At 62.4% G+C, this 14,157-nt stretch overlaps 1 protein-coding gene across 1 annotated transcript in view; it reads right to left on the minus strand.

The window, feature by feature from the left end:
* Positions 1-1,899: 1,899 nt before the first annotated feature.
* LOC138101845 (latent-transforming growth factor beta-binding protein 4-like) overlaps positions 1,900-14,157 on the minus strand; it is a gene marked incomplete at both ends in the record, with an annotated part of 29,618 nt that continues 17,360 nt past the window's right edge. Inside the window, 4 exons of the mRNA XM_068999605.1 lie at positions 1,900-1,961; positions 5,062-5,214; positions 8,517-8,663; positions 10,638-10,712. Of these exons, the coding sequence (XP_068855706.1) occupies positions 1,900-1,961; positions 5,062-5,214; positions 8,517-8,663; positions 10,638-10,712 (437 nt within the window). The remainder of the gene's footprint in view (positions 1,962-5,061; positions 5,215-8,516; positions 8,664-10,637; positions 10,713-14,157) is intronic.

The raw sequence follows: 14,157 nt of genomic DNA on the forward strand, positions 1-14,157 counted from the left end.
GGTTTTTTCCCGGGATTTTGGGGTTCTCAGGACTCGGGGGTTTTTTTCCCAAGGATTTTGGGGAGGGGTCTCGGGGGTTTTTTAGGGAGATTTCTCAGGATTTACGGTGTTTTCCGGGTTTTTCATCTCTCAAAATTTGGATTTTTTTTTTTCAGGATTTGAGGTTTTTTTCCCGGATTTTGGGGCTCTCAGGACTCGGGGTTTTTTTCCCCGGGATTTTGGGGAGGGGTCTCGGGTTTTCTTTTTTTTGGGGAGGGGTCTCACCGAGGCAGTCGAGGCGGGCGGGGTCCAGGCGGAAGCCGGGGTCGCAGGCGCAGGTGAAGGCGTCGCCCACGCGGACGCAGCGCCCGTGGGTGCAGCCGCTCAGGACCCCGCACTGCTCGTCCTGCGCCCCTAAAGTGGGGAGGGGGCTTCAGACCCGAAAAAAACACCCCAAAACCCACCCAAAGAACCCCAAAAAACCCCAAAAAACCACCCAAAGAACCCCAAAAAAACCCCAAAAAAACACCCAAAGAACCCCAAAAAACCACCCAAAGAACCTCAAAAAAAAACCCAAAAAACCACCCAAAGAACCCCAAAAAACCACTCAAAGAACCTCAAAAAAAACCCAAAAAATCACCAAAGAACCCCAAAAAACCCCAAAAAACCACCCAAAGAACCCCAAAAACCCCCAAAACCCACCCAAATAACTCCAAAAAACACCCAAAAACCAACCCAAAGAACCCCAAAAAAACCCCAAAAAAACACCCAAAGAACCCAAAAACCCCAAAAACCACCCAAAGAACCCCAAAAAACCACCCAAAGAACCCCAAAAAACCCCAAAAAACCACCCAAAGAACCTCAAAAAAAACCCAAAAAACCACCCAAAGAACCCCAAAAAACCACCCAAAGAACCTCAAAAAACCCCCAAAAACCACCCAAAGAACCTCAAAAAAAACCCCAAAACCCACCCAAAGAACCCTAAAAAACCCCAAAACCCACCCAAAGAACCCCAAAAAACCCCCAAAACCCACCCAAAGAACCCCAAAAAAACACAAAAACCACCCAAAGAACCTCAAAAAACCCCCAAAAACCACCCAAAGAACCCCAAAAAACCCCGAAATCTGAAAAAAAACCCAACAAAATCCCCCCCAAAACCCCAAAAGCCTCTCAAACCCCCCCAAAAATCCCCGAACTCCCCCCAAACCCCCCCCAAAATCCCAAAAACTCCCCCAAAACCCCCAAAATCCCCAAAACTCCCCCCCAAACCCCCCAAAACTCCCCCAAAACCCTCTCAAAACCCCCCAAAAATCCCCGAACTGCCCCCAAAAAACCCCAAAACCCCCCCCAAAAACTCCCCCAAAACCCCCAAAACTCCCCAAAATCCCCGAACTCCCCCCAAAACCCCCCAAAAACTCCCCCAAAACCCTCTCAAAACTCCCCAAAATCCCCGAACTCCCCCAAAAACTCCCCAAAAATCCCCCAAAAATCCCCAAAAAGTCCCCCCAAAACCCCCCCCCAAACCTCACCTTCCTCCTCCTCCTCCTCCTCCTCGGGGGTCCCGAGCGCTTGGAAATCCCAGGGGGGGCCCCCGCGGGGGTCCGGGGGGGGCTCGGGGGGCTCAAATCGGGGTCCCCTCCCCCTCTGGGAGCCCAAAACTCCCCGGGGGTCCCCAAAATCCTCGTAGCGAGGGGGGAGGGGCGGCGGGGGAGGGGCGTAAAGGGAGGGGTCGCCCGCCCCTCCCCCCACCCCGGGGGTCGTAGCCCAACCCCCCCAAACCCCCCCCGAAGGGGAAGGGGTCGGGCTGGGGGGGTCGCAGCGCCCCAAAAAATTCCGGGGGGGCCCCCCCCGTAGGGGAGGGGCCCGAATTGGGGGTGGGGGGGGGAGGTGGGGGAGGGGAGGGGGGAAATTTGGGGAGGGGTCGTAGAGGGGGGGGGCGAAGTTGGGGGGTCTCAGGACGTTGCAGAGGAGCTCGAAGTCGTCTGGGGGGGGGAGGGGGAGAGAAAAGAGAGAGGGGGGGGAGGGGGGCGCTGGGGGGGTGAACCCCGAAATTTGGGGAGGGGGGGGGTTGGGGGGGAGGGGGTTCCTAAATTGTGGGGGGTGGGGGAGGGGTCTGGAATAGGGGGGGGGGGGGTTTGGGGTGGTGTTTGGGGGCGGATTTTGGGGGGATTTGGGGAGGATTTTGGGGATTTTGGGGGATTTTGGGGATTTGGGGGGGATTTTGGGGATTTTGGGGGGATTTTGGGGGGGTTTGGGGGGAAATTTGGGAGAATTTGGGGTGATTTGGGGGGAATTTGGGGGGATTTTGGGGAGGATTTGGGGGGATTTTGGGAGGATTTGGGGGGAATTTGGGGGGATTTGGGGGGATTTTGGGGGAATTTAGAGGGGTTTTGGGGGGAATTTTGGGGGATTTGGGGAGGATTTGGGGGGGATTTGGGGGGGATTTTGGGATTTTGGAGGGGGATTTTGGGGAAATTTGGGAGAATTTGGGGGGATTTTGGGGGAATTTTAGGGAATTTTGGGGGAATTCGGGGGAATTTTCGGGGAATTTCGGGGAGATTTTGGGGGAATTGGGGGGGGGGGGGAATTTGGGGGGAATTTTAGGGGATTTCAGGGAATTTTCGGGGGAATTTCGGGGGATTCCGGGCCCAATTCCCGCCCCCTCCCATCCCCAGTTTCCCCCTCCCAGTGCTCCCAGTGCTCCCAGTACCCAAACTGGTCCCACTCCCTTCCCGCTCCCCGCCTCCCCCCGGTACCGGGGCTGAATTTGGGGGGATTTGGGGAGATTTAGCGGTAGATTTGGGGGATTGTGGGGATTTTGGGAGAATTCGGGGGATTTTGGGTGGATTTGGGAGATTTTGGGAGAATTTGGGGGGGAATTCGGAGATTTTGGGGGAACTTCAGGGAATTCGGGCGGATTTTGGAGGAATTTGAGGGGATTTGGGGGGAATTCGGGGGAATTTCGGGGGAATTCGGGGGAATTTCGGGGGGAATTTGGGGGAATTTGGGGGGAGATTTCGGGGGAATTTCGGGGGAATTTCGGGGGAATTTCGGGGAATTTCGGGGAGATTTTGGGAGAATTGGGGGGGGAATTTGGGGGGAATTTTAGGGGATTTCAGGGAATTTTCGGGGGAATTTCGGGGGATTCCGGGCCCAATTCCCGCCCCCTCCCATCCCCAGTTTCCCCTCCCAGTGCTCCCAGTGCTCCCAGTACCCAAACTGGTCCCACTCCCTTCTCTCTCCCCGCCTCCCCCCCGGCACCGGGGCTGAATTTGGGGGGTCCCGGGGGTCTCACCGGAGTGGGGGGGCGGGGCACAGCGCGCAGTCCATGCCCCACACCGGGGGCTCCCAGTGCTCCCAGTGCTCCCAGTGCTCCCAGTACCCAAACTGGTCCCACTCCCTTCTCGCTCCCCGCCTCCCCCCCGGTACCGGGGCTGAATTTGGGGGGTCCCGGGGGGTCCCGGGGGTCTCACCGGAGTGGGGGGGCGGGGCACAGCGCGCAGTCCATGCCCCACACCGGGGGCTCCCAGTGCTCCCAGTGCTCCCAGTACCCAAACTGGTCCCACTCCCTTCTCTCTCCCCGCCTCCCCCCGGTACCGGGGCTGAATTTGGGGGAATTTAGGGGGAATTTAGGGGGATTTGGGGGGATTTGGGGAGATTTAGGGGTAGATTTGGGGGATTTTGGGAGAATTCGGGGGATTTTGGGTGGATTTGGGAGATTTTGGGAGAATTTGGGGGGAATTCGGAGATTTTGGGGGAACTTCAGGGAATTCGGGCGGATTTTGGAGGAATTTGAGGGGATTTGGGGGAATTTCGGGGGGAATTTCAGGGGAATTTTCGGGGAATTTCGGGGAGATTTTGGGGGAATTGGGGGGGGGGGGGGAATTTGGGGGGAATTTTAGGGGATTTCAGGGAATTTTCGGGGGAATTTCGGGGGATTCCGGGCCCAATTCCCGCCCCCTCCCATCCCCAGTTTCCCCTCCCAGTGCTCCCAGTGCTCCCAGTACCCAAACTGGTCCCACTCCCTTCTCTCTCTCCGCCTCCCCCCGGTACCGGGGCTGAATTTGGGGGGTCCCGGGGGTCTCACCGGAGTGGGGGGCGGGGCACAGCGCGCAGTCCATGCCCCCCACCGGAGGCTCCCAGTGCTCCCAGTGCTCCCAGTACCCAAACTGGTCCCACTCCCTTCTCTCTCCCCGCCTCCCCCCGGTACCGGGGCTGAATTTGGGGGAATTTAGGGGGAATTTAGGGGGATTTGGGGGGATTTGGGGAGATTTAGGGGTAGATTTGGGGGATTTTGGGAGAATTCGGGGGATTTTGGGTGGATTTGGGAGGTTTTGGGAGAATTTGGGGGGAATTCGGAGATTTTGGGGGAACTTCAGGGAATTCGGGCGGATTTTGGAGGAATTTGAGGGGATTTGGGGGGAATTTGGGGGAATTTCGGGGGAATTTGGGGGAATTTGGGGGGGGGATTTCAGGGGAATTTCAGGGGAATTTTCGGGGAATTTCGGGGAGATTTTGGGGGAATTGGGGGGGGGAATTTGGGGGGAATTTTAGGGGATTTCAGGGAATTTTCGGGGGAATTTCGGGGGATTCCGGGCCCAATTCCCGCCCCCTCCCATCCCCAGTTTCCCCTCCCAGTGCTCCCAGTGCTCCCAGTACCCAAACCGGTCCCACTCCCTTCTCTCTCCCCGCCTCCCCCCGGTACCGGGGCTGAATTTGGGGGGTCCCGGGGGTCTCACCGGAGTGGGGGGCGGGGCACAGCGCGCAGTCCATGCCCCACACCGGGGGCTCCCAGTGCTCCCAGTGCTCCCAGTGCTCCCAGTACCCAAACTGGTCCCACTCCCTTCCCGCTCCCCGCCTCCCCCCGGTACCGGGGCTGAATTTGGGGGGTCCCGGGGGGTCCCGGGGGTCTCACCGGAGTGGGGGGCGGGGCACAGCGCGCAGTCCATGCCCCACACCGGGGGCTCCCAGTGCTCCCAGTGCTCCCAGTGCTCCCAGTACCCAAACTGGTCCCACTCCCTTCTCTCTCCCCGCCTCCCCCCGGTACCGGGGCTGAATTTGGGGGGTCCCGGGGGGTCTCACCGGAGTGGGGGGCGGGGCACAGCGCGCAGTCCATGCCCCACGCCTGCCCGTACAGGCAGCAGCACTCGGTGTAGGTCACCTGCCCCGCCCGCCGCGGCCGCCCGCACACCAGGTCCGGCCCCACCTCCTGCCAGCACACGGCCACGGACCCCTCTGGGGGGGGTTAAAATTGGGGTGGGGTCTTATTTGGGGGGTCGCGACCCCCAAAAGTTCAGCCCCGTTAATGGGAACCCCAAAAATCGCCGTTAATGGGGACCCCAAGTAACGCCCCCCACCCCAGGGGTGGTCCCAGCTCCTCCCAGCACACGGCCACGGACCCCTCTGGAGGGGGTTAAAATTGGGGTGGGGGTCTTATTTGGGGCGTCGCGACCCCCAAAAGTTCAGCCCCGTTAATGGAAATCCCAAAAAATCGCCGTTAATGGGAACCCCAAAAATCGCCGTTAATGGGAACCCAAAAATCCCCATTATTGGGATCGTTCGTGGGGGACCCCGCCCCGCATCGATCCCCCCTCCCCTAATGGGGACCCCCCCCCGTAACCCCATAACTGGGACCCCCAGGACCCCCCCAGGACCCCCCCCTCTCTGATGGGGACCCCAAAAATCGCCGTTAATGGGGACCCCAAGTAACGCCCCCCACCCCAGGGGTGGTCCCACCTCCTCCCAGCACACGGCCACGGACCCCTCTGGGGGGGTTAAAATTGGGGTGGGGGTCTTATTTGGGGGGTCGCGACCCCCAAAAGTGCAGCCCCGTTAATGGGAACCCCAAAAATCGCCGTTAATGGGAACCCCAAAAATCGCCGTTAATGGGAACCCAAAAATCCCCATTATTGGGATCGTTCGTGGGGGACCCCGCCCCGCATCGATCCCCCCTCCCCTAATGGGGACCCCCCCCCGTAACCCCATAACTGGGACCCCCAGGACCCCCCCCAGGACCCCCCCCTCTCTGATGGGGACCCCAAAAATCGCCGTTAATGGGGACCCCAAGTAACGCCCCCCACCCCAGGTCCGGTCCCACCTCCTCCCAGCACACGGCCACGGACCCCTCTGGGGGGGGGTTAAAATTGGGGTGGGGGTCTTATTTGGGGGGTCGCGACCCCCAAAAGTGCAGCCCCGTTAATGGGAACCCCAAAAATCGCCGTTAATGGGGACCCCAAGTAACGCCCCCCACCCCAGGTCCGGCCCCAGCTCCTCCCAGCACACGGCCACGGACCCCTCTGGGGGGGTTAAAATTGGGGTGGGGGTCTTATTTGGGGGGGTCGCGACCCCCAAAAGTGCAGCCCCGTTAATGGGGACCCCAAAAATCGCCGTTAATGGGGACCCCAAAAATCGCCGTTATTGGGGACCCCAAAAATCCCCATTATTGGGATCGTTCGTGGGGGACCCCGCCCCGCATCGATCCCCCCTCCCCTAATGGGGACCCCCCCCCGTAACCCCATAACTGGGACCCCCAGGACCCCCCCAGGACCCCCCCCTCTCTGATGGGGACCCCAAAAATCGCCGTTAATGGGGACCCCAAAAATCGCCGTTAATGGGGACCCCAAGTAACGCCCCCCACCCCAGGGGTGGTCCCAGCTCCTGCCAGCACACGGCCACGGACCCCTCTGGGGGGGTGAAAATTGGGGTGGGGTCTTATTTGGGGGGTCGCGACCCCCAAAAGTGCAGCCCCGTTAATGGGAACCCCAAAAATCGCCGTTAATGGGGACCCCAAGTAACGCCCCCCACCCCAGGTCCGGCCCCAGCTCCTCCCAGCACACGGCCACGGACCCCTCTGGGGGGGTTAAAATTGGGGTGGGGGTCTTATTTGGGGGGTCGCGACCCCCAAAAGTGCAGCCCCGTTAATGGGAACCCCAAAAATCGCCGTTAATGGGAACCCCAAAAATCACCGTTAATGGGGGACCCCAAAAATCCCCATTATTGGGATCGTTCGTGGGGGACCCCGCCCCGCATCGATCCCCCCTCCCCTAATGGGACCCCCCCCCCCGTAACCCCATAACTGGGACCCCCAGGACCCCCCCAGGACCCCCCCTCTCTGATGGGGACCCCAAAAATCGCCGTTAATGGGACCCCCAAAAATCCCCTTCATTGGGACCCCCACGTCGCCCCTAAAATCCCTCCAAGACCCCCTAAGCCCCCCCAAACCTGGGTCTATTCACCCCGCCCGATATCGGGGACCCCTAAAACCCCTCCTAACCCCCCTAAAACCTCTCCTAACTGCCCTAAAACCCCTCCTAACCCCCCTCAAACCTCTCCTAACTGCCCTAAAACCCCTCCTAACGCCCCTAAAACCTCTCCTAACTCCCCCAACTGCCCTAAACCCCTCCTAACCCCCTTAAAACCTCTCCTAACCCCCCTCAAACCTCTCCTAACCCCCCTCAAACCCCTCCTAACCCCTTCCTACCCCCCCAAAATCCCCTCTAACCCCCCTAAACCCCCCAAACCTGGGTCCCCTCATCCCTCCCCCATATCGGGGACTCCCCCGGCCCCCCCAAAACCCATCCTAAACCTCGCTTAACCCCCTCAAACCCCTCGTAACCCCCCTCAAACCCCTCCTAACCCCCCTCAAGCCCATCCTAACCCCCCTCAAACCTCTCCTAACCCCCCTCAAACCCCTCCTAACCCCCCTCAAACCCCTCCTAACCCCCCTCAAACCCCTCCTAACCCCTTCCTACCCCCCCAAAATCCCCTCTAACCCCCCTAAACCCCCCAAACCTGGGTCCCCTCATCCCTCCCCGATATCGGGGACCCCCCCGGCCCCCCAAAACCCATCCTAAACCTCGCTTAACCCCCTCAAACCCCTCGTAACCCCCCTAAAACCCCTCCTAACTGCCCTAAAACCCCTCCTAACCCCCCTCAAACCCATCCTAACCCCCTCAAACCCATCCTAACCTCCCTCAAACCCCTCCTAACCCCCCTCAAACCCCTCCTAACCCCCCTCAAACTCATCCTAACCCCCCTCAAACCCATCCTAATCCCCCCAAAACCCCTCCTAACTGCCCTAAAACCCCTCCTAACCCCCCTCAAACCCCTCCTAACCCCCCTCAAACCCATCCTAACCTCCCTCAAACCCCTCCCAACCCCCCTCAAACCCCTCCTAACCCCCCCTCAAACCCCTCCTAACCTCCCTCAAACCCCTCCCAACCCCCCTCAAACCCCTCCTAACCCCCCTCAAACCCATCCTAACCTCCCTCAAACCCCTCCCAACCCCCCTCAAACCCCTCCTAACCCCCCTCAAACCCATCCTAATCCCCCCAAAACCCCTCCTAACTGCCCTCAAACCCCTCCTAACCCCCCTCAAACCCATCCTAACCCCCCTCAAACCCATCCTAACCCCCCTCAAACCCCTCCTAACCCCTTCCTACCCCCCCAAATCCCCTCTAACCCCCCTAAACCCCCCAAACCTGGGTCCCCTGACCCCTCCCCGAGATCGGGGACCCCCCCGGCCCCCCAAAACCCACCCGGGCTGGAGTCGTTGGCCACGCAGCGGCGCTGGGAGGGGTCGAGGATGAGCGGGGGGGGGCAGGAGCAGAGGTACGAGCCCACCGTGTTCACACAGAGCCCCCCCAGGCACGGCTCGGCCTCGGCCGCCGCGCACTCGTCGTTGTCTGGGGGGGGCGAATGGGGTTTAGGACGGGTTTAAGGGGGATTTGGGGGGGTTTAAGGGGGATTTGGGGGGGTTTAAGGGGGATTTTGGGGGGGTTTAGAGGGGATTTGGGGGGTTAAGGGGGAGTTTAGGCGGGGTTTGAGGATGGGGAGGGGGCTGTAGGGGTGGTTTGGGGAGGGTTAGGAAGGGTTTGGGGCGGTTTAGGAGGGGTTTACGGGGGGTTAGGAGGGGTCTAGGGGGGATTAGGAGGGGTTGAGGGGGGATTTGGGGGGTTAAGGGGGAGTTTAGGTGGGGTTTGAGGATGGGGAGGGGGCTGTAGGGGCGGGTTGGGGAGGGTTAGGATGGGTTTGGGGGGTTTAGGAGGGGTCTAGGGGGGATTAGGAGGGGTTTAGGGGGGCTTAGGAAGGGTTTGGGGGGATTTGGGGCAGTTTAGAGGGGATTTTGGGGGGTTAAGGGGGAGTTTAGGTGGGGTTTGAGGATGGGGAGGGGGCTGTAGGGGCGGGTTGGGGAGGGTTAGGAAGGGTTTGGGGCGGTTTAGGAGGGGTTTACGGGGGGTTAGGAGGGGTCTAGGGGGGATTAGGAGGGGTTGAGGGGGGATTTGGGGGGTTAAGGGGGAGTTTAGGCGGGGTTTGAGGATGGGGAGGGGGCTGTAGGGGCGGGTTGGGGAGGGTTAGGAAGGGTTTGGGGGGATTTGGGGCAGTTTAGAGGGGATTTTGGGGGGTTAAGGGGGAGTTTAGGCGGGGTTTGAGGATGGGGAGGGGGCTTTAGGGGTGGTTTGGGGAGGGTTAGGAAGGGTTTGGGGCGGTTTAGGAGGGGTCTAGGGGGGATTAGGAAGGGTTTGGGGGGATTAGGAGGGGTTTACGGGGGGTTAGGAGGGATTTGGGGGATTTTGGGGGGTTTAGGGGGGTTTAGGGAGGGTTAGGAAGGGTTTGGGGGGGTTTAGGAGGGGTTTAGGGGGGATTTTGGGGAGTTTAGGGGGGATTTGGGGGGCGTTTGGGGAGATTTAGGAGGGGTTTGGGGGTGCAGGCAGGTCCTGGCAGGTACAGACAGACACAGACAGGCACAGACAGGCACAGACAGGCACAGACAGGTCCTGTCAGGAACAGACGGACACAGACAGGTCCTGGCAGGTACAGACGGACACAGACAGGTCCTGGCAGGCACAGACAGGTCCTGGCAGGTACAGACGGACACAGGCAGGTCCTGGCAGGTACAGACGGACACAGACAGGTCCTGGCAGGCACAGACGGACACAGACAGGTCCTGGCAGGCACAGACGGACACAGACAGGTCCTGGCAGGTACAGACGGACACAGACAGGTCCTGGCAGGCACAGACGGACACAGACAGGTCCTGGCGGGCACAGACGGACACAGGCAGGTCCTGGCGGGTACAGACAGGTCCTGGCAGGCACAGACAAGCACAGACAGGCACAGACGGACACAGGCAGGTCCTGGCAGGCACAGACAGGCACAGACGGACACAGGCAGGTCCTGGCAGGTACAGACGGACACAGACAGGTCCTGGCAGGTACAGACAGGTCCTGGCAGGCACAGACAAGCACAGACAGGCACAGACGGACACAGACAGGTCCTGGCAGGCACAGACGGACACAGACGGACACAGGCAGGTCCTGGCAGGTACACAGGGACACAGACAGGCACAGACGGACACAGAGAGGTCCTGGCAGGCACAGACAGGCACAGACGGACACAGGCAGGTCCTGGCAGGTACAGACAGGTCCTGGCAGGTACAGACAGGTCCTGGCAGGTACAGACGGACACAGACGGACACAGGCAGGTCCTGGCAGGTACAGACGGACACAGGCAGGTCCTGGCAGGTACACAGGGACACAGACAGGCACAGACGGACACAGGCAGGTCCTGGCAGGTACAGACAGGTCCTGGCAGGTACAGACAGGCACAGGCAGGTCCTGGCAGGTCCTGGCAGGTCCTGGCAGGTGCCCGGCGCTCACCCACGCACTGCAGGTGCTCCTGCTCGAAGTAGAAGCCGCTGGGGCAGTAGCAGCTGAAGGCGGGGGGGCGCGTTCACGCAGACCCCCCCCCCGGCAGAGCGCGGGCGCGAACAGCGCGCACTCGTCCACGTCTGGGGGGGGGGGGGGAGGGGCAGTCAGGGGAGGGGGAGGTGTGGGACCCCCTCCCCCCAACCCCCCCCCCCCAGCAAACCGCAGCGACCCCCCCCCAGGGGGAGGGGGGACACGGGGACCACCCAGGGATCCCCCCCCCAGGGACCCCCCCCCCCCCCCCCCAGGGACACGGGGACCCCCCCGGGACCCCCCAGGGACACCCAACACCCCCCCAGGGACACGGGGACCCCCCCCAGAGACCCCCCAGGACCCCCCAGGGACCCCCCCCCAAAGACCCCCCCAGGGACCCCCCCCCAGGGACACGGGGGACCCCCCAAGAACCCCCCAGGGACCCCCCAGGACCCCCCAAGACCCCCCCAGGGACCCCCCAGGGACACGGGGACCCCCCCAGGGACCCCCCCAAGACCCCCCCAGGGACACGGAGACCCCCCCAGAGACCCCCCAGGACCCCCCAGGGACCCCCCCCCAAAGACCCCCCAGGGACCCCCCAAGACCCCCCCAGGGACCCCCCCAGGGACACGGAGACCCCCCCCCAAGGACCCCCCAGGGCTGAACCCCGCCCCCCAGGGACCCCCCAGGGAGCCCCCAAAGACCCCCCCAGGGACCCCCTCCAGGGACACGGGGACTCCCCCAAGACCCCCCAGGGACCTCCCCAGGGACACCGGGACCACCCCAAGAACCCCCCAGGACCCCCCCAGGACCCCCCAAGACCCCCCAGAGACCCTCCAGGGACCCCCCAAGACCCCCCCAGGGACCCCCCAGGGACCCCCCCAGGGACCCCTCAGGGACATGGGGAGCCCCAAGACCCCCCCAGGGACCCCCCAGAGACCCCCCCAGACCTCCCCAGGAACCCCCCCAGGGACCCTCGAGGGACCCCCCAAGACCCCCCCAGGGACTCCCCCCAAAGACCCCCTCAGGGACCCCCCAGGGACACGGGGACCCCCCAAGGACCCCCCAGGACCCCCCAAGACCCCCCCAGGGACCCCCCAAGACCCACCCAGAGACCCCCCAGGGACCCCCCAGGGACACGGGGACCCCCCCAAGGATCCCCCGAGACCCCCCCCAGGGCTGGACCCCCCCCAGGGACCCCTACCCAAGGGTGTGAGGGGCACAGGGACCCCCCAAGACCCCCCCAGGGACCCCCCAGGGACACGGGGACCCCCCCAAGACCCCCCCAGGGACCCCCCAGGGACACGGGGACCACCCAAGACCCCCCAGGGACCCCCCAGGGACCCCCCCAGGGACACGGGGACCCCCCCAAGACCCCCCAGGGACCCCCCAGGGACACGGGGACCACCCAAGGACCCCCCCAAGACCCCCCCCAGGGACCCCCCCCAGGGACACGGGGACCCCCCAAGACCCCCCCAGGGACCCCCCAGGGACACGGGGACCACCCAAGGACCCCCCCAAGACCCCCCCAGGGACCCCCCCCCAGGGACACGGGGACCCCCCAAGACCCCCCCCAGGGACCCCCCAGGACCCCCCCCATGGGCCGGGGTCTCCCCTGGGGGGTCCGGACTCACCCCGCGGGGGGGCCCTGGGGACCCTCGGGGACTCGGCCGGGCCCGTGGGGACACAGGGACAGGTGATCCTCTGGGGGGGGTGGGGATATGGGGGGGTCAGGGACCCCCAAAATTCTGACCGGGAGCCCCCCCCCCCCCCCCCCCCCCCAAATTCTGCTCGTGAAACCCCTCCCCTTTCCCACAGCCCAAATCCACCCCAAATTCATCCCAAATTCACCCCAAATTCACCCCAAATTCACCCCAAATTCATCCCAAATTCACCCCAAATTCACCCCAAATTCACCCCAAATTCACCCCAAATTCATCCCAAATTCACCCCAAATTCACCCCAAATTCATCCCAAATTCACCCCAAATCCACCCCAAATTCATCCCAAATTCACCCCAAATTCATCCCAAATCCACCCCAAATCTCCCCCAAATTCACCCCAAATCCACCCCAAATCCACCCCAAATCCACCCCAAATTCACCCCACATCCACCCCAAACCCCTCCCAATCTCACCCCAAACCTTTTGGGGTCTCTCACCTGTGCCAGGTGTGGGGCAGGGCTGCCCGGGGCACTGTGCCCCCCACGCCCACCCCAAATCTCCCCCAAATCCACCCCAAATCCATCCCAAACCCACCCCAAATCCATCCCATTCCCCAAACCCACCCCAAATCCACCCCAAATCCACCCCAAACCCCTCCCAAACCCCTCCCAAACCCACCCCAATCCTTTTGGGGTCTCTCACCTGTGCCAGGTGTGGGGCAGGGCAGCCCGGGGCACTGTGCCCCCCATACCCACCCCAAATCTCCCCCAAATCCACCCCAAATCCACCCCAAACCCACCCCAAACCCCTCCCAATCTCACCCCAAACCTTTTGGGGTGTCTCTCACCTGTACCAGGTGTGGGGCAGGGCAGCCCGGGGCACTGTGCCCCCCATACCCACCCCAAATCTCCCCCAAATCCACCCCAAATCCACCCCAAACCCACCCCAAACCCCTCCCAATCTCACCCCAAACCTTTTGGGGTGTCTCTCACCTGTACCAGGTGTGGGGCAGGGCAGCCCGGGGCACTGTGCCCCCCATGCCCACCCCAAATCTCCCCCAAATCCACCCCAAACCCATCCCAAACCCACCCCAAATCCATCCCATTCCCCAAACCCACCCCAAACCCCTCCCAATCTTACCCCAAACCTTTTGGGGTGTCTCTCACCTGTGCCAGGTGTGGGGCAGGGCAGCCCGGGGCACTGTGCCCCCCATACCCACCCCAAATCTCCCCCAAATCCACCCCAAATCCATCCCAAACCCCTCCCAAACCCACCCCAAACCTTTTGGGGTCTCTCTCACCTGTGCCAGGTGTGGGGCAGGGCTGCCCGGGGCACTGTGCCCCCCACGCCCACCCCAAATCTCCCCCAAATCCACCCCAAATCCACCCCAAACCCCTCCCAAACCCCTCCCAAACCCCTCCCAATCCCGCCCCAATCCTTTTGGGGTGTCTCTCACCTGTGCCAGGTGTGGGGCAGGGCTGCCCGGGGCACTGCGCCCCCTACGCCCACCCCAAATCCACCCCAAATCCATCCCAAACCCGCCCCAAATCCACCCCAAATCCACCCCAAACCCACCCCAAACCCACCCCAAACCTTTTGGGGTCTCTCTCACCTGTGCCAGGTGTGGGGCAGGGCTGCCCGGGGCACTGTGCCCCCCACGCCCACCCCAAACCCACCCCAAACCCACCCCAAATCCACCCCAAATCTCCCCCAAATCCACCCCAAACCCACCCCAAATCCACCCCAAATCCACCCCAAATCTCCCCCAAACCCACCCCAAATCCATCCCATTCCCCAAATCTCCCCCAAACCCACCCCAAACCCCTCCCAAACCC

The sequence above is a fragment of the Aphelocoma coerulescens genome, unplaced genomic scaffold (genome assembly GCF_041296385.1).
Source record: "Aphelocoma coerulescens isolate FSJ_1873_10779 unplaced genomic scaffold, UR_Acoe_1.0 HiC_scaffold_548, whole genome shotgun sequence".
NCBI lineage: Eukaryota > Metazoa > Chordata > Aves > Passeriformes > Corvidae > Aphelocoma > Aphelocoma coerulescens.